At 44.9% G+C, this 26,347-nt stretch overlaps 1 protein-coding gene across 4 annotated transcripts in view; it reads right to left on the bottom strand.

Moving 5' to 3' along the window:
* Window positions 1-26,347, bottom strand: part of Adarb1 (adenosine deaminase RNA specific B1) — a 123,300-nt gene that overhangs the window by 44,736 nt on the left and 52,217 nt on the right. For 2 of the 4 annotated variants that reach the window (XM_075979867.1, XM_075979868.1), the window contains exon 1: window positions 12,045-12,173. In XM_075979867.1, coding sequence (XP_075835982.1) covers window positions 12,045-12,073 — 29 coding nt within the window. In that variant the 5' untranslated portion in view covers window positions 12,074-12,173. Of the gene's footprint in view, window positions 1-12,044; window positions 12,182-19,338; window positions 19,506-26,347 lie in introns of those variants that run through there. The other 2 variants (XM_075979869.1, XM_075979871.1) reach the window with 2 other exon arrangements.

The raw sequence follows: 26,347 nt of genomic DNA, 5'->3' as shown, positions 1-26,347 counted from the left end.
AATCATCAGGATCAACTTCTCGAGGAAAGAGAGGAGAAGAAAGAGCCACACGGAGGATGATCTGTCTGAAATCGGCATCCGAGGAGCTGCTTGGGACACAGCCCCATGGGGCCTTTTTGTCTTGTTTTCACAGCCAGGTATCTTATGTAGTGATTGAATCTCAGCGTTGTGTCCATTAAAGAAAAAAACAAAAACAAAACAATAACAACAAAACCAAGAAAAAATTTGCACCTCAAATTTTTTTCAGATGATCCATATATATATATATATATATATATATATATATATATATATATATATATTTGTAAAAGCCCTGAGGAGAAAGAGAATCAAACAAATTAAATTAGGTGGGAATAAGTGATTCTTGTTATGTATCTTTTTAGACTCTTCTGTTGCAAAACAAAAGAGCAAAGGCTTACATTAACATCAACCTTCCAGGCAGCCCTCATCTCCCCATGGTGGTGGGCTGCAGGCCTTCCTACTCTCTCCCTTTAACAGAGATATTCTAGATTACAAGAGAAAGAACATGACTGCATGACTTGCTTATATCAAAAATGAACCAGAACCTGAATCTTTTCTACTGAGCTAGTGAAAATGTTATTTCTAAGTATACTAAAAAATTTACAGATAAAGATAACTGGCAAACAGGAGGGCTAGGGAACACTTCTGTTGGTAAAGATCACACTCTGCTAGACAAACGTCAGGTCCCAAGTTTGGTTCCCCAGCACTCACATAAAAGTTGGGTGCAAGGCCGGGGGGTGGTGGCTCACACCTTTAATCCCAGCACTAGGGAGGCAGAGGCAGCAGGATCTCTGTGAGTTTGAAGCCAGCCTGGTCTACAAGAGCTAGTTCCAGGACTGGCTCCAAAAGCTACAGAGAAACCCTGCCTCGAAAAAAGCTGGGCGCAGCAGACAGTGTACTGACTTCAGTGCTGAAAGAGTGGAGCTTGCTGCCAAGCTAAGCCTAGCCAAATTGATGAGTTTCAGGTTCAGTGAGTGACCTTACAAAAAAAATACAGTGGAGAGTAATAGAGGAGGAAGACACTCACCATGGATCTTGCCTCTGCATGTGCCACATAAAAAAGGTAAGTGGAAAGCATAAATAAGCTCACTAATAATTATTATGGATTTAATCAATTTCCATTTTCCCTCAAAAAATATAGGTTTTTTTTTTTTTTTTGACACAGGGCTTCTCTGTAGCTTTGGAGCCTGTCCTGTAACTAGCTCTTGTAGACCAGGCTGGCCTCGAACTCAGAAATCTGCCTACCTCTGCCTCTCGAGTGCTGGGATCAAAGGCCTATATCACCACTGCCTGGTAAGAAAACATATATTTTAAGAGTACTTTTACATGTTCTTTATGACTATTATTGATTTTTTAATTTTTTCTATTTATTATGTATACAATATTCTGCCTGTGTATATGTCTGCAGGCCAGAAGAGGGCACCAGACCTCATTACAGATGGTTGTGAGCCACCATGTGGTTGCTGGGAATTGAACTCAGGATCTTTGGAAGAGCAGACAATGCTCTTAACTGCTGAACCATCTCTCTAGCCCCAACTATTGTTGATATGTATGTATATATATACACATATATATGATTTATATATACACATATACATATATATGTATATATATATATGATTTATTTATTAATTCAGTGTTCTGTATGCACATATCCCTACAGGCCAGAAGAGGGCAGCAGATTTTTATTACAAATGGTTGTGAGCCACCATGTGGTTGCTGGAATTGAACTCAGAACCTCTGGAAAAGCAGCCAGTGGTCTTAACCTCTGAGCCATCTCTCCAGTCCCAGTTTTATTTTAAATATCTACGAACCAAACATTTAAAATAAGAGTTTTGTTATTTGTGTTGAGTCATTACATAGGCTCAATACTAGGATAAGTTTATAGCCACTGCAACAAAACAAAACACCTAATGAAGAGTTGATTATTTAAAATGGTTCCTGAAATACAAATGTCTCATACCACCTAAAAGAAACAAACTGAAATTCACTAAGTTAATCAAGTGTGTCAGAAAAATGCAAAGCACGCCATGACTGGTATTTTGCTTTGGATATCACCTAGCAAAATAACACCACTAAGGTTTCCAAAAATATGCAATTGACACTGTTTTCAAGGAAGTATTTTTCTTTCTAGAAAACCACCCATGTATCCTGGTACTTGTTTAACTCCTGCAGAGTCTGTACATATTAAGGGGGAGGAGGCAGGTTGTGTCAGCAAAGAAGGAATTGGACACAGCATTTAAGCAAGTATGTCTTTTACAGTATAATGCAAGTGGGGAAATTACAATTGGGATAGCCAGGCACAGCATTCATCATGTTAATAAGAGTAGCTCATGGAGCAGGAGAGAAAGAGCCTAAGAGCAGCCGCAGAGAGCACTACCAGAGGCATCAGCTCAGGAGGACCCAGTGCAGGTTACTGACACCTAGCAAGGATAGAGACAAACAACCAAGACAATAGAAATCATAGGAAGCAGCAACACTGCAGGGTGTGGGTCTAGTTCCCTCTATATCACTAAAAACAAAGTATCATTCAAAACTCACACAGAGGCAGCAGGAGAGTCATGGGGGGGGGGCTGTCACATGCCAATTGCATGTACAGTGCTCAGCTACTAGTGGACAAAGCCTGGCAGAGGCAAGTCCAGGAGAGAACACAGAGAAAGGAGTGTCCTGGGAAGGGCTGGAATCTCCATGGGACCTTGAATAAAGTGCTCACTTAAGTAGAAATTGCACCAACACTAACATACATACATATGCATGTTAGTGCATTACATGTAGTGCATGCTTAAGGCAGAACATCTATAAGTCCACTCAGGGTTTTCCTTCTTATGCCATATCTTGCACAACCAGTTATCTCCAAGTTGAGCTCAGATTTTTCAGGCACCTGCTTCTGCCCTCACAGTAGCCAGGGTGGTCTCTTTGTAAACTAGAAAGAAGCACAGGCTCCCAGGCCCACACTCTGCAAGCTCCACCATGGCCCACATGAGCATCTCCTCCTGGGTCTCTGTTAACTGTGCTCTTGTCCCAGGCTAGAGGCCCTCATCTTGACTTAATAAATTCATCTTGCCTCACAATTGCCATGAAGCCTCTGAGCAACCCTGACCTATTTTGCTGTATCATTCCCTACTCACAATCAGTACCAGGAATGTGCTGGCATCTTACGTTTTAGCTGGATACAAACCAGGTTCATTCCAGCAAGGATGGGAGCCATTTTGATGAATACTCAATAAGCACCCTCTTTCTGCCCCAAAATGTGGGAATACACCATTCTTCCTGCTCCCCTGACCATGCTTCCACCTGCCAGTCTCTAACAAGCTACATCATCTGACATTCTGGATCTGTCCACCTTTCTTTGCTCTTTAAGCATCTCCTGCCAATAACTTAATGGTTTTTTACAGTGGGTTTTCAGAAACACTGGCTTCCCTTAGAAGACTAGATGTGATTTCTCCCAATCACAGATCTGCAGTGCTCTCCTCCGGATTACTGCAGGGTTTTTGCCTCCTCTCCAAACAAGCCCAGGTCAAACACCTGCTCAGAGAGACTTCAATCATCAACCCATCCAGGTGCTACTCCCATTCTAAGCATGGTGGGTCTATCACTTGTAGACTGTTTTCCTTCCACAGCCAAAGCCCACATGGGTCAAGCAACCTCATCTCCTTAACTCTCTTCCAGTACCCATCTATTCCTATCAGCCCATATGACACATAGGTCAGTGAAGATGGCACGGGGGAGGGCTGAGCTCCGCCCTTCCCAGCTCTATCCACCTCCTGGCAATAGCTGTGCTAGTTAGAGAGGTACATTCTAGCCTGCACCACCACAATCATGACCCCCAACGCTTTACGTTGTCATATGACAGCCACAGTTATTTCTTCAAAGTAACCCATAGGGTGCCAGGAGGGCCAAGGAACTCCTGGGTGCTAGCTGTTTCTAATATTGGCTAGTCATTAACATGGCCACACACCATTCTTTACCAAAAGAGGAAACATTACTTTTATCAATTATTTCTATCTTGAAATTTTTGCTGAAATGTGCCAACTAGACAGCAATTTGTCCAGTTGTGGACTAGCCACTGTGACTGAGTAAACACACATCTAAACTGGGGCTGTATGGCTAATGCCAGCTGAGTTTACCAAGAATGTCAGGTAGCAGCAGGGTAAATGGCCCCATGCTGACGCAAGTACGAGAACTAGAGCCCCAATGTCCTCCTTATTCAGCATGTCATCTGTATGCATGACTTCCCTCCCCAGGAAGTGCCACACAGGCTTGTTGTCAAGATGAAACTGTAGGTAGTGATGGTCTCAAAAGCCCAGAGTCAACATTTCCTCTGGGTGACCCAGATTCTCACACATAGCTGGCCTCATCTGCAGCTACCTGCCCTGACAACAGCCTATAAACCCCACAAAGCTTTTGATCTCTATGTTTGCGGCACACAGCAAAGTATTTCCCAGGGTACACAAAGGTGGGTACCTAACAAGGGTGCCCCCATTCCTGATCACATCTATGCTCACAGAACCAAGGTGCCTTAGAGGACACCTCAGCCACGTCTGCTTCCTTTGCACTGAGTCTATCCTTGGCAGTGTACGGTTGCAAAGTGAGGTCCTTTATCTGGAAGGGTTTATAAGGTGAAAGGATCAATGGAAAAAGCAGCTGTTTGACACAATCAAGATTAAGCAGTATGTTTCAGGTACTTTTACTCTCCTTTGCTGAGGGACATAAATATCTCTCTACCAGATACCAATAACAGCCTGAGTTATACAGGATGGCTGTTGGTGGGGATGCTGGAGAACAGCTGGGCTGAGTCTTGCTAAGGCCTGCAGGTCATCTGACCAGGCTTGAGCAGTGATACACCTTCCTCATGAGGGCAGTGAAGGCCACATTGAGTGGGCCCTTGTGACTGAGCGCCAGTATGGCCTGCATACAGTGAGTACTCCTGCCAATTCGAAACACATTCCAGCAAGAAGCCAGACCAACACAGAGCCTACCTTCATGTCTTTGGTCAGTGACTGCTCTTGGCGAGTCAGGAAACTGACAGTGATAGAATCCTGGACAGGGTTAACCGTGGTCAGCAGACACAGCCTGATAATGCCTGCCAGGTGACCTGAAGATCCCTACAGTCTGGCTGTTTATCTCAGGAAAACTAAAACAGTTCCTAAATAAATACATTCAAGTTACAGCTCAACTTGTTTTTGGCTATCTTTCAGACACACATGTAACATGGAGCTTATATTTAAGAACATAATGACTCAAAATGGGGTAATAAACCAGGCTTCCATCTATGAATTAACTAAGAAAATCAAATCCAGGCCATTCTCTCTAGGAAGAACATTTACTATAAACAAATGATGAAACAGAGTATAAAATACTTAGTATGTAATTTTAAACTACATAATAAGTTAAAACTATATCCAGAAATTTTTTAGCAATTTATATTGGATATATAAAATCTAGAATATTCAGCTTTATATTTAATTAGTTTTCCTTCCCATTGGGACAACTAAATGGAGCAAAGCCACTAAAAATGTTTCTAAAACTGTATTTTCAATATTAACATTTACACTGGGAATTGGAATTGCTGGGATTTATTTTGGATCCAATTTCTGTAACAGTCCAAGTGTGAATTCACCTTCCAAGTGTGATTCAGGACTTTAGCTGCTAGACCAAAATAGGATGCTGCACGGAATGCATCTTCTCTGAGAGGAGCCCTTGTCCTGACATCAAGGTCCTCACTTGTGCCACGAAGCCATCAGCACAAAGGCAATGAGACACACTCCATATCTGCCATAGCAAGTCTAGAAAATCTGAGCTACCTACCCACAAGTGGTGCTGTTCGGAGGGAATCAGCAGCAACTTTCTACACGTGAGGCCCTCTCATAGCTGACATCACAGATTAAGTGTCTTCTACTGTCACCAGAGCCTAGTGAATGTCCTTCCTACCTGTACAAACAGCATAACAGGCACAAGTCACAGAAACCACTTCCCTAGTTCATATGATCCATTCCAGAGCAAACCTCAGGCCTGAGAGTCAGGACCAGCACTCTTACTACTGAAATCCTGGTTCTAGGTCTGTGCTGTGAATATCCAAATCTCTGATGCCAGTATGCAGAAGTTCCTTATGAGAACTTGTTGGACGAGTGGGTAAGTGTGCAAATGGGCCAGGGCCACTCCATCCTACATCCCAGCACTCGCCTTCATCTTCAAAGTGACCTCTCTGCACAGACTAAAGCTGAGACTAACCCATGGCACAAGCTCGGGATCACCCATGACACTGAGCAGGGAAGGTTGCTCTGAGTCTCAGGGCTATTTTCCAACAGTACTCAGAGTGTGTGTGTCTCTCTCCTGAGCTAAAGCCTCACTGCCGCAACAGCCCAACCCCATTCACATCTCAGCCCTGGAAACAAGGCAGAAGAGGCTGGCCTCAGGTCAAAACATCTGACAACAGCCTTCATATATGTATAGAACTGGGAACAGACTAAAGATGCGCTCACACTTGGGAGAGCAGAAGGACTGGGAACAGACATGGGATCTTACTCACACAATGCAGGGGTGGGGATGGGGAATACAGTGAAGGAACACCTCTGAATTTCAGCTCACCCCACCAGTCACCTACCTACATGGTGGCTTGGGACTGATCCCTGAATAGGCTCTAATGTGGCCCACAGTCTGACCATGCCAAAGGCTCCTCTCAGGCCTTGACCAGCAGCATTTGCCTGGTCAGCACTAAGACTAAACAGCTTTCCTTCCCATGGACTTTCTGCTATGTTGGTGGCTCCTTCTAAGCTGCACATAGCTGACCAATGTTTGTCTGGGTGGGGTTGGGGGAGAGCAGCCACTTAGGAAAGGCAGGAGAGAGGGAAAATATCACTGAAATTGTATTGTCACAGTTCAACATGCGGCTTGATACTGCAGTTTCAACACAAAACTAAATTTTAAAAGGCATGCATTATCCCAGTCTTAGAAAAAGCACAATTCATTACACATGCTCTGTAGCCCCTTAAAGTATTTCAAAAGCTCACACTTTCCATCTTAAATAACTTTGGTGTAACTGGATGTACTATCTTAACAGCCTCCATTGTTTTAGAGGTGTTTCTATTAGTTTCAAAGACATATTATAAACCACCAAGAGCAATTGCCACCACATGCAGTCACGCTGCTCAGTAACTGACAATGAGCTTATTTAGAAGTACGACCAGGAGCAAAGTCCCCATACGGTCCAGGTCTAGTTGCTATCCTGTGATACTATGCTCTTTAAGATGCTAGCCTAAGGAAGGCAGCCTCACAGCAAAACTTTTCCTGCAGCAGACAGCTCTAGGGGACTTAAGGAGGGTGCCCAGAGCTAGAACCGTAATGAGGCCAAAGAATGAGGTCAGAATAAGGCTTGGATGCCCCAACATTCTCCCAGCTAGGTGGTTTGCGCTGAGGGTCTACAGAACAACTGGCATTTCTAAACTGGGCTATTGGGTCAATGCTTCCCATAGTTTTGCTTTTGTGAGCCTGACTGGCACTATGACTTCCAACCTTTTAAAACTTAACTGAAAATACAAAGGCCAGCAGGACTGGATTCGTTCAAGATGAGAGCAAGTGGGTGATTAAATGGGCTTTTTCGAGCCTCTCTTTGTTCTACACATATAGTAGCAACCACAAGGGCACAGATACAGTGCCCACGAGGATGTAGGGACCGTGATATTCTTTAAGCCTCACCATTCTATTAAGTATGTCAGTCTTCATTACACTGAGCAAGCTATAAAGACTGCTGGCTCTGAAATTAATTTCTTCTTCATCCTATAAAAACAATAGCTCATTTTATTTCCTGAGGAATTATCATTGCTGGCTTCAGAGCCTGCCATGGTAACAGGCCATGCCCTAATCCTGTGGGGTGGTAGCTCTAGGCAATGCCTAGGAAAACAGGCAGGGGCAGTGAGTCTCACAACACGGGCAGCTGTTCTAGGCTAGAAGCATTTTTTCCTTGGGACATTTTCTAATATTTCCAATTATATGAAGACAGTAACTGTGAGCAGCATTTGTGAAATATTTTTCATCCAAAAGCCAATGATTTGAAATTTTATAGTAATAGACAACTTTTGAATCCTGTTTTTTTTTTAAAAAAAAAAACAAAACCAAAAACTATGGATTTCAAAGTCTTAAAACACTGAGTGGAACTAAGTATTGAAATAAACCCGGTGCTGATTGTGGAGATTTATCCTCTGCTTCTGCAGAAGGAAAATATTCCCACAGTTATGGTCTTACCCTCTCAGAATAATAAGCAAATTTAGGGCAAAAAGGCACTAATGAAGAGTGGCAGCAAAAGGCAGTCGTTATGAATCCTCTCTACAGAAAGTCTTGTAATGTTAAAGCTTCAAACTTCCGCAGCCTCACAAACATCCTTGCAAAAGCACCCTGTAGACAGAAGCTAAAAGAACCTCTGCTCATACTTACAAACATGTTTTCAGAGCTTCCTTTGTCGGCATGCCCTAATAATTCCATAAAGTATCAGCTGAAAAGAGGCACTAAAATTAACAGTGAAGCAGAGAAGCAGCTGGCACCAGCAAGGCTGAGCCATAAGGCAGTCCACCCCAGAAGACACTTTCGTGTGGCATGCAAACTCCACCTATATGTCCGAGTAATTTACCTTTCCTCTCAGAGCGCTTCTTGCGCCTCCTTTTATACCGACGCCCCACGATGCTGAGGAAGGTGCCCGGGGTCAAAGTCCCCAAGCCCAGCGATGCCATATGGACTGATGAGTGGCTGCCAGCCCCTGCTAGTCCCAAGCTCATTCTGCGTTCCTCGGTCGCTCAGCAATAACACGGAGAGTCGTTTCAGTGTACAAAGCTGAGATGGAGGCGACAGCCACCCCTGCCGGCAGGATTTGAGTGACTGACTGCTCCTCTGTCTCAGGCTCATTCATTAAGCCTCAGAACTAGGCAGAACTGGGCTGAATGGGACCCAAATGCACAATGATTTCCTTGCACATCCCCCAGAAAGTGACATGTGACAGTTAACCCTACAATTCCAGCACAAAACACTGGGTAGAAAGAAGTGTAGTGGCTGCAAACATTTCTGGGGAAAGTCTCTTACAACAAATATCAAAGTCCTGCTTCAACAAAACTTCCTAATTATGAATAAAATAAATAAAATAATATAAATGAAATAAATAAAATAAAAATGAATATCAATAAGGGAGTAGTTTGTAAAATAAAAGAGCAGGAGAAAAAAGAAAACTAAAAATGGGCTGCTACAAACCACAATGCAGACAGGGTGAAGATGGGAGATGAGAAAAGTCATAAACATGCCAGTGAATGGTGAGGCTGGCCCAAGAGAGTCCCTGGGACAAGATGACCTTCACTCATGGTCTCTCAGGTATCCCCTCCTCTCTTCATTCATGTGTTTGGGACCAGTGCTGACCTGGTTCCTTCAAGAGTGTAGGGCATGGGCACTGATGATCAGTGCTGAAGGATTGGGGAAGACACTGACCTCTATGTTTTTCATCATGCCTAGAGGACTAACACACAGAGCCAGCCTAGCCTAGGACACTACTCTGCCCAGCAAGAAATATGTGCAAATTGTGTATACTTTCAATTATACACTTTAATTTTTTAATCCTTTAGATCAAGACTTCACATGCTTCTTCTGTAAAGGGCCAGACAGAAAGACACAGCTGTATGTCTCTGCTGCACTTATTTTTATCTTAATATGTATAGAAATAGGTTATAGCCTAGCTGCCAACATTTCTTAAGGTTACTATTATCAACAAAACATCATATCTTGATTTGCTATTCGTTCCAACATGAATGAGCTTACCACAGAATGCCCACACACATGTAGTTACAACTTCATTCAGGCGTCTCTGATATTTTGTCAACTTTCAGTCATAAAAACCCATCTTTCCACATGTTCTTTCCATTCTGAAGGCATATTTGTCAGAGAACAGAAACACTGTTTCATTAATACATTGATTTAATTTTTTTAAAATCTAGGCAAGATATGTTGGTCTGACTGTACTCTTATCTCAAACCTCCACCCTGCTACATCAGGTTCAGGGCAGGGATGGTGCAGCAGACAATAGGCCCAGGGAGGCAGCAGCTGTCCTGGAGATGCCCTGATGCTGGCAGATGACAACGGCTCATGTATATGCATGGTGAAGTCTTAACTTTATACATGATCTACGCTCTCATCACAGCAGGCAGGAATGCCTCAGGAGACACCTTTAAGATGGGTGTGGGGTGTCTGGAAGTATCTGCTAAGAAAGGCAAGAACCAAGAGCCCTTGGGGAGGTGAGACTGAACCTGCAGTGCCCTGTGGTGGTACAATGGTGAGTTAGTGTCATAGGTGGCAAGCAGGGCCTAATTTGAAAGGGCTCTTCCAGCTTAAGCAATACTTTAGAACTTGTCCTGAGAGACATACAGAATTCACATTTGTATCCTACAGTGAATTGGTAGGATGTGAAGAGACAGGGCTGGTGCAGTCATGGCTATAAAGCAGAGAAAAGGAATGATGGAAAGCTGGCAGAGAAGAAAGGCTGCGGGCTCTCGGGCCAGGCCTGAGGAGGGCAGCAGAGGAAAGAAGCATGCTTCCAGGGGAAGATTAGACACCAGAGGACACAGAGCTCAGCTCCTGAGAGGGCGCTGTAGTAATCAGCTCAGGCAGGCAGATGCCGGCCCTGTTCCTACACCCTGGACTGTTGGGGACCAGACCAACAGGGGTTACCATAGAGTTGATTCTCCAAAGCCCAGCTAGGATGACAGAGCCCTCCTTGTCACACCTTCCCTTCCTGATTAGATCCTGCAAAACCACCTTAGCACATGGTTTAGTGTCACTGACAGAGGAACCCAGCCTGGAACCCACTCACCTGGGCTCTGACTTCAGTACAGCCTCTTCCCACCCATCACTCGAGGGCTATTGGAGCTCAGTATCATCAAGGAATGGATCCAAGATACCTGCCCCCATACGAGATGTGTAGAAGTTCAGGTCCCTGACATAATTGGCACAGAATCTGCATGACCTGTGCACTCATCTTCCCACAGACTTTGTCACCCCACAAGTACTTTTCATACCCAGTACAACACAAATGCTATATGAATGCTTGTCATACTATATTAATTAGAAATGGCAAGGAAAAGTCTATGCATGCTCACCCCAGAAGCAATTTTCCCAAACATTATCAATCCATGACTGGAGGCAGATAGATGCTCCACAGATATAAAGAGGGGTTATTAGTAGGCAAGAGCAGTCAGAGCCAAGTCCAATACTTATAAGCAATTATTCAGCTTTAACACCTTTTATACTTTTATACTTTTATCATCTCCAATCTAGGAGGCAGGCTCCATAGTCTCTTGTCACAAGTCACCGGGACAAAAATCCACTTGCCTGTGCTTGAATAGCCACTGGACATCCAAAGCCACAGTCAAGACCAGGTGTACGGTACAGCTCCCACCACAGAGTCTTGGAGACCTGGACACTTGGGAACAGAGGACAATCCTCCTTTGGGTACCAATAGTACATCTAAGAAAGACTGGGTATAGGGGAAGCACCTTTAAGGCTGCCCCATGTATGGGAAACAAAGAAACCCTTTCACAGAGATTAGTGGCTAGTTTTGGAAGCAACACTGACATGTCTCCAGTGTTAGTCTAAGAGGGCTGTGTGTCAGGCCTGCCACCTCACTAGGCCTCCTGCCAAGCAGTCAGCATGAGTGGGCTGCCAAGAATAAGGCAGAAGAGATGCCTAGAGGCACCACAGAGGGCCAGGTGGCCTCATAGGTTTGGACACCAGCCCCAGGGTGATCTAGACCTATCCCACACCTCTAAGAACAAGCCTGTGGGAACCATGCTGCGAAGACTGCTGGTCACAGCTCAGAGGTTCCTGAGCTGGGGTTGGGGACTCCTTTTCTGCCTTGCTGTGTTTTTACTGTGCCCCCAGGATGCTTGGTCTTGGGAGAAGATGACCTGTTTTGAAAAACATCTGGTCACATCATCTCCAATCTAGGAGGCAGGCTCTATAGTCTCTTGTCACAAGTCACTGGGACAAAAACCCACTTGCCTGTGCTTGAATAGCCACTGGACATCCAAAGCCACAGTCAAGATCAGGTGTACGGTACAGCTCCCACCACAGAGTCAAAAGCAGCTACAGAGATGAGCACCAAGCCACAGAGCCACAGAGAAGATAATCACTTAAAAGGAAAGTAAGTGACCCTCAGTTATTGGAATAAGGAACTGGAAAGGCTTGGCCCCACTCAATTATATGGAGTCCCTTGCTGTATTTAACAGCAGAGACTTGGCATCCAGGCAACAATGAGCAAAGCTGGTGCTGTGTGCACTTGTCTTCTACAGCAGCCATCTGGATCTCATCAGACAGCACAAACCAGAGCACAGCCAACGTCCCAGGTCCATGGTTGACTTGGCCTTCTTGAGAGTCAGTGTGATTTTTGATTGCAGCAGTTTAACAAAGAACATGGCATGAGATCTTTTGGAAACTGGGGTATATGGCCAAGAAGAACTTTGGTGGCACTGGTGTGGTTAACACGCCAATTAACATTGAGTCATTCCATAGTCTCCAGTGAAGAATACATGTCCTAACTCTGTGTATACCATTTTCTTCTTCTTCTTCTTCTTCTTCTTCTTCTTCTTCTTCTTCTTCTTCTTCTTCTTCTTCTTCTTCTTCTTCTTCTTCTTCTTCCTCTTCCTCTTCCTCTTCCTCTTCCTCCTCCTCCTCCTCCTCCTCCTCCTCCTCCTCTTCCTCCTCCTCCTCCTCCTCCTCTTCTTTTTCTTCTTCTTTTTTTTTTGCCTTCCAATTTCTTCTATCTTTAGGATTAGTTAAGAGAAACATCAAAACAAAAGTCTGATTCATGAAAATAAAAAAATGCTGCAGAATGAAGTAATCTAGTGAGCCAGAAGTGGCTTCCCTGACAATCACACAAACTGGGTGAAATTTAAAAAACACTTCAAGCCAGGTGTGCTGATACACGCCTTTAGTCCCAGCATTCAGGAGGCAGAGGCAGGTGGATCTCTGAGTTCGAGGCCAGCTTGGTCTACAGAGTGAAATCCAGGATAGCCAGGTCTACGCACAGAAAAACCTGTCTCAAAGAAACAGAGTGGGGGGTACCGAATTATAAACCCTGAGTCGGTTATTTACATAAACCCAAAATGTGAGAAAATGTAACATTCCTCAATATAATATTTGAAAAAATATTAAGGTGCATGTGAGTGAGTGAGTGAGTGAGTGAGTGTGTGTGTGTGTGTGTGTGTATACTTGGTGCCCTTGGAGGTCAGAGGGAGATATCAAATACCCTGGATCTGGATAGTTGTGAGCCACCATATAAGTGCTGGGGACAGCACTGGGTCCTCTGTAACCACTAAGTCATCTCTCTAGCCCCTCTTCAATATAATATTAAAATGCCTCAGAAGTATTTAATAACAAAACCAGAAAAATATCCCCTTATCTAACTCATATTTATTGGAGAACAGGATGTCCTCGATACTCAAAAAAACATCAGGAGACAAAAATGCATGGCTGCTTTCCTGAAACCTTTGTTCAAACAAGGACAAAAAGGATGCACAGGGAGCATCAGACAGCGAAATGACACAGCATGCCCTGCAGGTAGTGGAGAGATGCCTAGAGTGGTCAGCATGGGGTAAGGTTTCTCCACTCTGATAAGACAGTAGGAAAATGGACCTCAGGCTGGTGAGGGAGCTGGCCATAAACATCAAGCATTCATATTCCGTAGGCAGTGCCCAGGGGCAGCTAGGTACTGGCTGCCTAACTGCCAACCAGAGATGAAAGAAGGGGTCTACGGGCTCAGCATGTGGGACTTCCTAAGCAAAGTGGCAGTCACTCAATAGAGGGGACTACCATGGGACTGTTACCAAGTTTCCACCTGGTTCTGACCTTGTTTTAAGAATGCTGGAGGCTGGGAGGGAGCAGTTAGGGGTGAGGCTTAATGCAGGAACACAAGTCACGACTCAGGAACAACAGTTTAAGATGCAAGAAGCAAGCATCCCATGATGCTCAGAAGCACAGCCAATAGCTTCCTGGATACGAGTGTGGAATCCAAGAAAAGTGCAAAGGAGAACACAGAGGGAGACCATAGGGCAAAGGAGCAGGATCTGGGTGTTTGCAGATCCACAGGAGCACACAGCTAGCAGGGTCTGAGTCTGGAAATCAAGAGGAAAGCCAACACTGTAGACAAGGGGTTGGAACTCTCCTACAGAGGTACACTAGATTATCAGCAGACTGGCTTAGATGACCAAGGGCTGGGCAGTGCAGGAGTCTAGACGGGGTCAGGGTACTAGGCAAGGTAGGGCTAGAGCAGGGAGTTCCTCAGGGAACATGCTACTGTGAGTGCCTCAATGGCACCCATCCATACTACAAGTACCTATACATGTACCCTATACACACTCACTTAAATCTCACCAAATCTCAATAAGGAGGCTTTAGAATGACTGTATAAGGAGAACCAGACACCCATCAACTGCTTTACAGCCATTCATGCCATGCTTGTTTAAGGAGTTGTGCAGTCTACAATCTACACAGGTACATGCATCACCATGGTTATAGCACAAGCTAGAGCTAGTACCCCAACCAAAGGCTGCTTCACCTCCAATGGGCCAGGCTTATACACAAGTGCTCACTTATTTACTTCCCTGAATCTTCATCTGTCAACTACTGAAAGCAGCCGTGGAACAAATCCTGGGCTAACCTGAGAGTGTATGTCTTAGCTTCAGAGGCTCTCAAGCTGTCTGGGACCTGGCAGATGTAAGCCCAGCAGCTGCTGAGGCCCTACACTGACTGAGGTGCAGTCACAAGCAGCATGCCAACCTTGGGACTCAGGCCCCACGTTACTACAGCAAAAACACACTTGCTCTAGTTTACTCTTTAATAAAGCACAACTGCTGAAGCAATAAGCAGCAACAACACACGCTCCCTTCTTTGGGATAGCAAGCTTACACTTTTCATGTTAAAATGGAGGGAGTGTAACTTAGTCTACTTGCTAAGCCCCTGGCATTGACAACAGCTTTGCTCAGCGCACTGCTCTCTGCAGTGATCCTACAGCACCACCTGCTGTCCAGAAGAGACCACACGCGAGCATAGCTCTGAGATGGGCCAGATGACACCCAGAGAGTGCTGTTTGGAGCTGACACTTGGTACTTGATCTGAGAGAACTGGATATTACGGACATTTCCTTCAGAGGGTGTGCTGAGGCCAGGATGAACCGGGATACTGTCTGGGATGTGTAGGTTGACTTCAGAGGACAAGAGGAAGGTGTCTCTCCCTTGGTGGTAGTGTGAGAGAAACTGAACATTTTTTTTTTTTTTGGAATAGGTCAAAAATCTTAGCGGGGCGGTGATGGTGCACGCTTTTAATCCCAGCACTCGGGAGGTAGAGGCAGGCGGATCTCTATGAGTTCGAGGCCAGCCTGGTCTACAAGAGCTAGTTCCAGGACAGGCTCCAAAGCCACACAGAGACACCCTGTCTTCAGAAAAAAAAAAAACTTTCCAAATCTCTCCTTAGACTTGTTCCCTACCATGGGCACTTGAACAGAGGCCCTGCCCAACCCCACGCTGTCTGGCTTCTACATTGTCTGGTGCCCTTTCTGTCTTACCCTGCTCCTACCTAGGGTGCCCACCTCCTGCAACCTGTCCGTTAAATACCTATTCCACTCCCGCACTGGGTTCACTTCATGTTGCTGGCAAAGCCTTGCCAATTTTGTCCTTTGGCTCACATCTCTGCTTAAGATCACCAGGGAGCACACATACTTGAAAGCAGAGAGGCACCTGGCCCTGACCTTGTCCTTTTTACAGTTACTCTCTCTGTGTAGTCAATGGACCTTGACCATCTCTAGTCACAAAGGCCTGAGAACTCTAGTGAATCACAGAAAGACACATAATGTTTGCTTCAGGCTAGACACCAAGGAAGGGGGTGCAGCTCCCTCGCCATGGTGGGCAGCTCCTCGCCATGGCTGTTGTGGGTAAAGGAGGCATCCAGGGCCTTCAGTATTCCAAGTTTTGCCAGATGTTTCTTGGGAGAAAGTTTTTCAGTGTCATACAGCAATGTGGTAAAGGTACACTGATGGATCTCCATAGCCCCGGTCTGTGGGACCCTGCTGGAACCAATCAGTACGTCCAGACTCTTCCGATCTGCAGACCCCTTTACTTCCAGCCCCGAGGATTCTGCAGCTATTTAGTGAAGAGGAAACAACAGCCAGCTTCCAAGGGCCAACTACTGCCCAGCTACTGCCCAGCTACAGCCCAGCTACAGCCCAGCTACAGCCCAGCTACTCTCCAGCTACTGTTCAGCTACTGTCCAGCTACTGCCCAGCTACTGCCCAGCTACAGTCCAGCTACTGCCCAGCTACTGCCCAGCTACTGTTCAGCTACTGCCCAGCTACTGTTCAGCTACTGTTCAGCTACTCTCCAGCTACAGCCCAGCTACTGTTCAGCTACTGCCCAGCTACAGCCCAGCTACAGCCCAGCTACTGTTCAGCTACTGCCCAGCTATACCAGAAGATGGATCTTGACATCCTTACTACACTTTCATGGACAATTCTGAAAACTTGAGAGCCCTAAGAGACAGACTAGGAATCCAACCACTTAAAAACTTAGTGTTCTTTAAAACACGTTTTACTCAGACAACTGAAAAACTTTAAAAATGAAAACAGTCTCAGATCACTGACTCAATCATTCCAAAACTACAACTACCCTGCCCAGCTACAGATAGGGCCAAGGCTGCACCCCCTTCTTCTTCAGCACAGAGTAGCCTTGCAACCTGTTGGGGAATATTATTTTAAGGTGTGTTGCTTTTGCTTACACTGCATTTGTTTAACTCTGTGAAGCTGTGTTACTATGCCTGTCTAAAACACCTGATGGTCCGAATAAAGAGCTGAATGGCCAATAGCAAGGCAGGAGAAAAGATAGGCAGGGCTGGCAGGCAGAGAGGATAAATAGGAGATGTGTGAGATGACGAGGGGGGGGGAGGGCATCAGGGGTCAGAGCACTCAGGGAGTAAGAGTGAAAATAAGATAGAATAAGCCTCTGGTCTGATTTATTTGGGAACTGGGTGGCAGCTCCCCCAAAAGAGTAAAGAGTAAAACATCACAACAGCCACCTGTCAAAAGGATTCAGGGACAGAATCCAGGGTGACCTGTTCTCTACATGCCTCCTCCTAGGCAGCACTGGAACCCAATCAGAGGCCACACCATGCTCTCAGACCTCTGCACAGCAGGCCGACTGTGGTAGCCCAGGGTTCTCTGCTTCCAGCCAGGTCCCATGGTCCTCCCTACCTCTCCATGCAGTTAGGCCCATCCACAGGGCAGGCACACTTGGTAAATAAATGAATGAATACAAAGTATAGAAAGGATCTTACTAGCACTGTGACTCATACAGGGACAACTACCAAAAGCCAACAGTGTACTCAAAAGTAGCAACTCTATTTCTTCTCTGCATTCAGGGAGTGTGCCATTTTCTCAGCTCAGGCCCTCTAAGGAAAGGGCGTTCAGGACAACACGTTTCAAACAGAGGGTGGCTGCCCATTTTGAGATCACAGTCACAGACTACTGAGCCTGTCTATGTATCACTGATAGAGCGTGATAGACAGCAGGGCCCGGCCACTGGGACCACAGTAGCATTACCATAGAAAGGGTGACAAGGCCGTTCTATTACTCTAAAGAAGCCTAACTAAGACACACACCAAAAGTTGTCTAAAGTGAGCTATGTGATTTACACACAAGCATAATGACGTTTGTATATCTTTATCATATGGGTTTTTTTTCAACAATGTAATCTCTATGGAAAAATTAGCTCACATCACCCAAATTAAAAGCAATACACAACTTCTACACTGCGGCTAGCATTTATTCACAAAGAGCCAGTAGGAGGAGACACACTCCACAATGCCGATACTTTATTATTCCAGTCTTTAGCTTTGCTTGCTCAACACATGCTTTACCTAGCGCCTTGTGACCTGATTTTCTTGTATCTCTTTAAAAACAATTTATTTGTGAAATGGATATAAATAACTCATTCCTATAAAGCATGCTTATATTATATAGGAATCTTGCTGTTTCACATACATGACAGAATTAAGGCAATGCTTTATTTCTATGGCATGTTAAGAATAGGTAGTCATTAGTTGAGCTCAGAGAGGCGGCATGAACCTTTAGGCCTCTTCAGACTCACTTCAGCTCCGGGACGCTCCGTGTCTCTCAGGAAACTTTGGTTACAGAGAAACTGACTTCACATTGCTAATGGAGCTAAAAGATGGGTCATCAGCAAAAATAAAACTCTACTCCCAGGTACATCAATGAAGGCAACTGTTATTTTGTTCTTTCCACTTCCTGACTACCCCACCCCCCGGCTGCCCCGCCAATGAACAACATCAGATGTAAATAAAACAGAATCTCCTTTAAAGTTCTCAGTTCTAGAACATTTGTGGGCACAGAAATAATGGATGAGACATTTTTTTGGCACAGATTCAAAGCCCAGTGGAAGAGCGTCCACTGCTGTTCCCTTAAACATGGTGATCTCCAGGGACTGCGAACTGTTCTGCTCACATGGACACCCTCTGTAACTCACCTACTCCCTTGACCCTAACTGCTACCCAAGGCTCTTCAGTCGGCCATGCAGGACTGGTCAGTGGATGGCTCACACTGGAGCTGCCACACAGGTGCAGAGTCTATGGATGAGGAAGCAGTGAAGCCACGAACATGCTGGGGCTACAGGCACAGAGCACTCTCTGCCGACACAGTCCTCCCATCTTTCCTTACCATCAAGAAAAAACGTCTAACCCTCACCTTCTTGAATGTGGCCATAACTGTGTTACTCTTCATACTAGCATCTTGGGGGCTTCAGCACCCCAAAAGAAACAGATGCTAACTTAACTGACAATCATAAAAACGAAACACTGAAAAAAAAATCCAAGAAAACAGTAATAAATGGTAAAAGGCCTTCATAGGACCTTGCTTAGTACCAGGCACAAAGCACTGACTTTATCAACAGTGATGAAGTCAGAGTCAGCCCCAAGGACAGCTGGCGGGATGTGAGGTCTAAGGATGACTATGGCCACAGAAAGACCAGAGTGAATGAACCCAGAGTAACAATCTGTGCCGGGAATTATTCAGTGAAATGCGTTTCAAAGGCAATCCAGGAGACTTAATTAAAGCTTTCATTTTCTTTTCTTAAAGGCAGGGGCTTTGCTAGGTATCCCAGGCTGACCCTGAACTCTTAATCTTCCTGCCTCAGCCTCTTGAGGGCTTGGAATTCAGGCCTCTGCCACCGCAGCTGGCACAAAAGTCATCTTCTGTCAGACTTTATGAGATTTTAAAAGGCTTTTACTTACCTTGAAATTTTTTTAGTTTTTATTTTGGTTCAAATCCTGAGGCAAAACTCCTTCAGGACAAGCAAAGTGAGATCACAGCTCAGCACTGAAATAGCAAGTGTGATGCTCTGGGCTGATGTCTTTAGCCACACCTCGAGTTCTCCATGTCCAGTTTGACAAACCTCGATCTGTAATAAAAGATTCAAATACTCAGTACTTTAACTCAAGGTTAAAGGCTTTTCACCAATTTAGAAATGAACTCTAACGATATTCTTATTTGTAGGCTGGCCTTGAACTTGAGATCTTGCATCCACACCTTCCCAGAGCTGAGATTACTTACAGGCATGTGCCATTGATTCAATACTCTGAACTCTAAAAGTCTTCTTCCTATACGTAAGCTTATTCCATTTTACACATGGTCTTATGAATTTTTTCCTTTCTTTCTTTTTGTTTTTTTGAGACAAGGTTTTTCTGTAGCTTTGGTGCCTGTCCTGGAACTAGCTCTTGTAGACAAGGCTGGCCTTGAACTTACAGAGATTCGCCTGCCTCTGCCTCCCAAGTGCTGGGATTAGAGGTGTGCGCCACCACTGCCCACCTGGTCTTATGAATTTTTAAAGGGGAGCCACAGTAATCAGTCACTTGACCACCACAAGTTGGTGCACATGTTACACCCACACTTAAATCTTGTTGGCCCAACAGAATACCCTAACAGAACACCAAGTTAGAAAGGACGGAGGCCTCAGGTAAAATATGTTCTCTTTAAAATATAATACACACATTCATTATGCATGCAAATACAGGTGTGCGAGAGTACAGATACAAGAACGCATATGCCCAGTCCTCACCTCTGCCTTCTGGCCACCCGGAGGCTCCTAGAGACTAACAGCAAAACAGTATCTATAGCCCAGTTCTCCTCAATGTGTTTTCAACTAGTACTTCACCACATAATAGACTCAGGACCCTTCCCCTCAGAGCCCATCCTAGATACCTGGGGAGTTATGTTCGGAGGCGACTAGGCTTCTAAGTAGATCCTTACTAGGAGCAAAAATGAAGTGTGTGTTGTGCAGCTCAGTTCCTAACGCTCACAAGAGCTGCCCGCCACCAGGGCACTGCTGTAGGTCCCCTGAGGGGCAGGGTGAGGAACAGTCTGCCTACAAGTCTCCCACAGGCCTACACTTATACCCCCAAAGTCAACAGCGTCCTCGGAGTTGCTTTACTAACCCAGAACTGTGGGTCACAGAGCCATCCAACCCAGCACAAAGGCATCTGGGCTGTGTGCCCAGAACAGCTACTTCATCACCTCACCACGCTAGGGCACAAGAGCCCAGTCCTGATGGTGCTGTTTTATGTGCACTGTCACACTGCTCTGCGATGCACTGTCAAACACCCAGTGCAGTCAAATAAAACTATTACTTCAGACTATGGCAAAACTAAACATAGAGCATGAGTTTCGCCTGTAAAACTTTTAAAAGTTAAGTAAAATTAACAAATTCCAAGAAAATTACAGACTTACAAAGACTTCAGAAGAAACAGAATACCTGATTCGACTATATGTGTGAAAGCATCAGAAAACAAAATTTAGCCTACAACAAACTCTCCATACCTAGACGGCTACTCCAGGAAGTTTAACATATTTGTCAAGATAATGAAAAGACTAGTCAGTCCCATGCACACAGAGGCCCAAGCTCAAATACGAGGTGAACAAATCCAACCCAACAAGGTGGGTTAAGTTGTGGCTGCACACATGTGAGAGAGCGCAAAAGCCAGTTTCAGTGATCTGCCAAGTTAACCCACATAGGAGAAGCATGATGCTGCCACTGCCTGAAGTTTCCTCCCAGCAAGTCCAACCACATGCTCACAGGTGCATGCTTAAATGGAAAACCGAGGATAAAAGTCAAGACAGAATTTCAAAGTGTAGTGTAGAAGGTATCTACCAGTGTGTGAGGGAAGGTGTCATCAAAGAGCAGCATGGAACACACTGAGTACCAATGTCCATCTAGTTTAAGCTGGTGATGGGTACATGGTCATGCAGTTAAAATTATTCTTTAATACTAGTTTCTTCTGTATAGAAAACATATAAGAAAGATGTATTAGAAAAATGTCTCCAATTACAACTGGTTTACAGAGCATTACGTGCAGCTGCTTTAGGGCTAGCTAATGGCCACTGCTTGGATATTACCTCCAGATGACCGCCTGTAGCATAGAAAAGAATAGAGGGCCTCACTCACCAGTCAGGGATGAGGACTGCATGAAGGCAGCTGGAGACTCTATCTATATTCCTCAGAAAGGAGAAGAGACACCGAGGAGGAAGGAAGAGGAGAACTAAGTATGGCAGGCAGACACGCACATACACACACGCTAGGAAGAGTTGTAACTCTTGTGCCTGCACGGGCACATGTGTGACTGAAAGAACAGGCAACCCTCAGGGTGGAGGAAGAGACAGCCGCACTGACTGACACTCCAGGAGCTAGTATCTCCTCCACTACTGGAGCTCCTCTTGGTGGCTGTTCCAAGTCTCAGAAGCTGACAAGTGTCTCCAGGCTCATCAAGCTGGAAGGCATCTTCAACAGCTTACACACTCATACAGGGAAGGCTAATACCAACAGCAGTACAGTACAAATTGTATTAGCATGAATTTATCACTCAGCTCTTTGATAGATTTTCTGTGCCCGTAATAATTGTATTGATTAAATGAAACAATTGCATTTCCTCTTAAAGTGATATTTATCATTATAATTTAATCAGACTATGGGAATAAGGACTTTGCTCTGCCAAACACTAAATACTCTCATTTTCTACCTTGTAAAGCCATGAAACCAACACCATTACACAAGCATGGGGTTAAAAGTAAGCTCACTGGCAGAGCCACGGTGTTTCCAAAGGGCTGTTATCCCAGGTCTAGGCACAACAAGCTCACCTGATAAGCAACAAAGATAAAATCACCAGGGCCTGGAAGGACACGGGACCAAGAAGCAACTTCCCTACCATGAGAACAGCTTCATGTGGAATGCTAGCATGGTCCTGAGAACTGGCAGTTATAAGAGGAGGACTGGGGGTCCGCAGACCCAGAGAAGAGGGGTTGTCACCCAGGGAGACAGAAGGGACACAGAGATACTACCTCAGCTGACATGGGACTGTCCAGACACTGTAAGAGAAGGGGTAAGGTAGAAGGACCCAGCCCAGTTAGCTGCAAGAAATGTGCCTGAAGGGTGTGAGGTGGAAGCTGGAAGTACGAACTAGCAACAGGAGAGTCTCTCAGAGAACTCAGTGACCAGCACCCAGCAGAAAAGCAAACCCGAAGTTGGCAACCACTCCTGGGACCGTGGTTCCAAAAAAAAATAGGTGAGATTTTTCAATAAGCAATGTGATAAAATCAAAAGGGAAGAGAAATCTTAGAAGCTTCATGGATTGCTTTAAAGTAGGAGGTCAGTGAACTACAGTCCATGACCATGTGCATCTCAATAAGGACAGCACCTCCACACCAGTAGACAGACCCAGCACAAAGGCCCTGCATACGGTAAAACTTAAGAATAACAATCCTTCATAGAGAGGCACTAGCAACTGAGCTCACTATTCCACCGAAGGATGTTCTGAAACAGGACCAAAGAGTATTCTAACAGTTCATGCCAATTTGGGTTTTAATTTAATCCTTTTTTTTCTCTGACACAGACTAAATTTTAGTTGGAGTATAAGTTTGTACCATAGTCAAGAAATCTGGTTTATCTCAGCTCTGAAAACCCAATTAAGCCAGCATCCTTCTAATGACATTGGCATGGACATTTAAACTCCAAGCATCAGCTGGTTTTTCCTTGATTCTCTGTATTTTACTGAACACACCAAAGGAAGAAAACTTTGTCATTTGTTTTACTGATTCCATTAAACAAATTTTATGTTCTTAGCAAGTAATGACCTATTTTCCTGATAACATCCTAAGAACAGACTATAGAAATTTAAGGGCTCACAGCACATACAAAGCTCCACCTACACAAGCCTCCTGGGAAATGCAGTGGCACTACATGGCTCACACAGTCTGGCTGCCTGGCAGGGACAAGCAAAGGTCAGCAAAGGCTGGGGCAGATATGGAAGTATCACCATCTTCTCAGGAACTCAACTGTGATAATACTGTTCACTTTTAAATATGTTCACAGTTTTTTGGGGTTTTTTTTTTGTCAATTCTGCCTCCATGGAATTTTTTAACAACCCCCACCACACACACACACACACACACACACACACACACACACACACACACTGAATCTCATACAACCCACACGGGCCTCAAACTTAGTATGCAGCCACAAATGACGTTAAATTTCTGATCCTTTTGCCCCCATATTTTGAGAACTGAGATTAGAAGTGTGTGCACTGAGCCTGGTTTATATGATACTGGGAGTCAATCACAGAGCTTCATGCATATTGGGCAAGCACGTTAACAACTGAACTACAGGCCCTGTCCTCATCTTGCAATTTTTAAGTGAATTAGTGAACATTTTTGGAAATACTTTTGTGACTTTAGAGAGAATGCTATTTCAAGCTTTCAGTGATCTAATGCTCCATGTGAAGTTAAAGCCTGTTGCAAATATTAAAAGAATTCATTAAACAAATGGAGTTCCCACCATCTGACTGCTTATGATCAGTTCAAGAGGAATCTAATAATCCTAATACCATGAATGAGCTCTGTATTTCTAGAGCTAGATACCAGAGGAAAGACAGACATGGAAAGAGATATACAGAAAAACACAGAGAGACAGAGCCCAAGAAGCAAATAGCAAGCCAGCAAGCCAGCGTGGGTGCTGGCCTCATGCTGAGAACAGACTGGAGGTGGTGAGTGAGAGAGGTGCTGGCTGGCACCTTCCTCCTCAGGTCCACCCTCCTGGGAGAACTGTCCACCCCTGGGCACACGACAGATGTTGGGGGAGGGGCACTCAGGTTCCAAGAGGAGGGCCTCTGCCATGGTCAGGTGCTCACATCCTGGCAGACTTAGTTTGTTTGGGCACTGGGAAGGAACAAATATCATCTTGCTGGGTGGGCCTTGAGGATTTTCTACATAATGAAGGGCTGCAGGGGCTGAGATTTTCTTTGTCACTAAACAGGATGATCAGTCACATCATTTTCACTATGGCTTTTTCTTGCTTTTAGGGAATTATTTTTATAACTTGAAAGTGAAGGTACTTTTACCCAGTTATAGCTGACAGACTAACAAAGGCAAGAGGACTGAAGCCAGGGCAGAGCACATGCAGACAAGGAGTAACAGAGACTCCTGCTGCAACAACAGTACCTCACATACCCTCTTGAGGCAGTGTCCAGTCAAATGAACTTTTCTTCTTAGCATGACCCCAGGGCCCCAGATGACACACTGCTATTGCATGTATCTGTGAGGGTTTTCACAGATGTTGGCATTTGTACTTCAGTAGACCATCTTCTATGTGCTAAACATAACCTGACTCAGTGAAGGTCTGGGCAGAACCAAAACAGGCAAGAGGACTCTGTCCCCTTCTACCTCCCTCCCTGGTTGACCTACAACATCTCTAGGCCTAGCACTAGGACTCACACTGATGCTCCCTGATCTCAGTCTTCCCAACTCAAACTGAATTACACCCTGACTTTCTCAGGGATTCAGCACACAGAGGCAGGCTAGGGAATTTCCAGCCTCCCTGATTACAACCACCAATCTCTCCCTTTAGCTTGTTCACTTTCTCTTACATGACACAGAAAGATGAAGAAATTAAAAATAGAAGCAAGGATACACCCCACTATTTCTTCAGACAACACTGTGTGACACGCCAGCAGACACAACTCTGTTGAATAGACCTGTCAATTCACTCTTTCCCTGAGGAAACTTGGAATAGATTGTTTAAAAGAACAAAATAAGGCCCAGAGAGATGGAGACCCGAGTTTGACCCCTGGAGCCCACATAAAAGTGGTTGGAGAGAAAGGACTCTACAAAGTTGTCCTCTGACCGCCACATGCACGTCACAGCACACACATGCACCTCCCATCACACACGATGACGATGATACCACAACTAAGAACTCCAATGAAGAAACATACACGAAGCCGGGCGGTGGTGGCACACACCTTTAATCCCAGCACTCGGGAGGCAGAGGCAGGTGGATCTCTGTGAGTTCGAGACCAGCCTGGTCTACAAGAGCTAGTTCCAGGACAGGCTCCAAAACCAGAAAGAAACCCTGTCTCGAAACCCCCCCCCCAAAAAAAAAGAAAGAAAGAAACATACACGAGAGGGGGAGTGAAAAAGAAGAATTAAACAAGTAGAACTGCAAATTCAAGGAGTTTTCTATAAGAGAAAGAATAAAACAAAATCTGAGACCTGGTCTAAGTCAAGTAGGACAGGAAGAAAGGTGGTCAGAAATCCTGATGGTGGTCAGGAAGGGCAATAAACCAGTGTTGGACAGGTGGGTACCAAAACAATAAAATAAGAACAACTACCAGCTTTACTTCTACACACCTACAACTTCACCTACATATAACCACCTCCACACACACACCAACTTTACTTTACCTTCCCACCAACTTCACCTCCTCATACCCAAAACATCACTTCATCTGCATACCAGCTTCATTTCCAAATACAACTTCATATCCTCAAACCACAGCTTCACCTCCACACACAACTTCACCTCTACACACCACAACTTCACCTCCACACACAACTTCACCTCTACACACCACAACTTCACCTCCACACACCACAACCTCCATACACCACAACCTCACCTCCACACACTGCAACTTCATCTCTACACACCACAACTTCACCTCCACAAACTGCAACTTCCTGCCTATAGTCTCACAACTTGACCTCCAAATACCTTGATGTTCCACCAACTTCTCTAACAAGACTCAGGCCTACCAACCAATTCTGCTAATTAAAATCATAGAAAATGTAATCTGTTTATATAAGTAATGTTATACTTTTGAAGTATTTAGTAAATCAATATAACAAATGACATTTTACATGTGCAACACTGTATCTAACATCTAAACATGAAGGGCAGCTGCCTATTCAGGA

The sequence above is a fragment of the Microtus pennsylvanicus genome, chromosome 7 (genome assembly GCF_037038515.1).
Source record: "Microtus pennsylvanicus isolate mMicPen1 chromosome 7, mMicPen1.hap1, whole genome shotgun sequence".
NCBI lineage: Eukaryota > Metazoa > Chordata > Mammalia > Rodentia > Cricetidae > Microtus > Microtus pennsylvanicus.
This window is presented reverse-complemented; position numbering and strand designations above follow the sequence as displayed.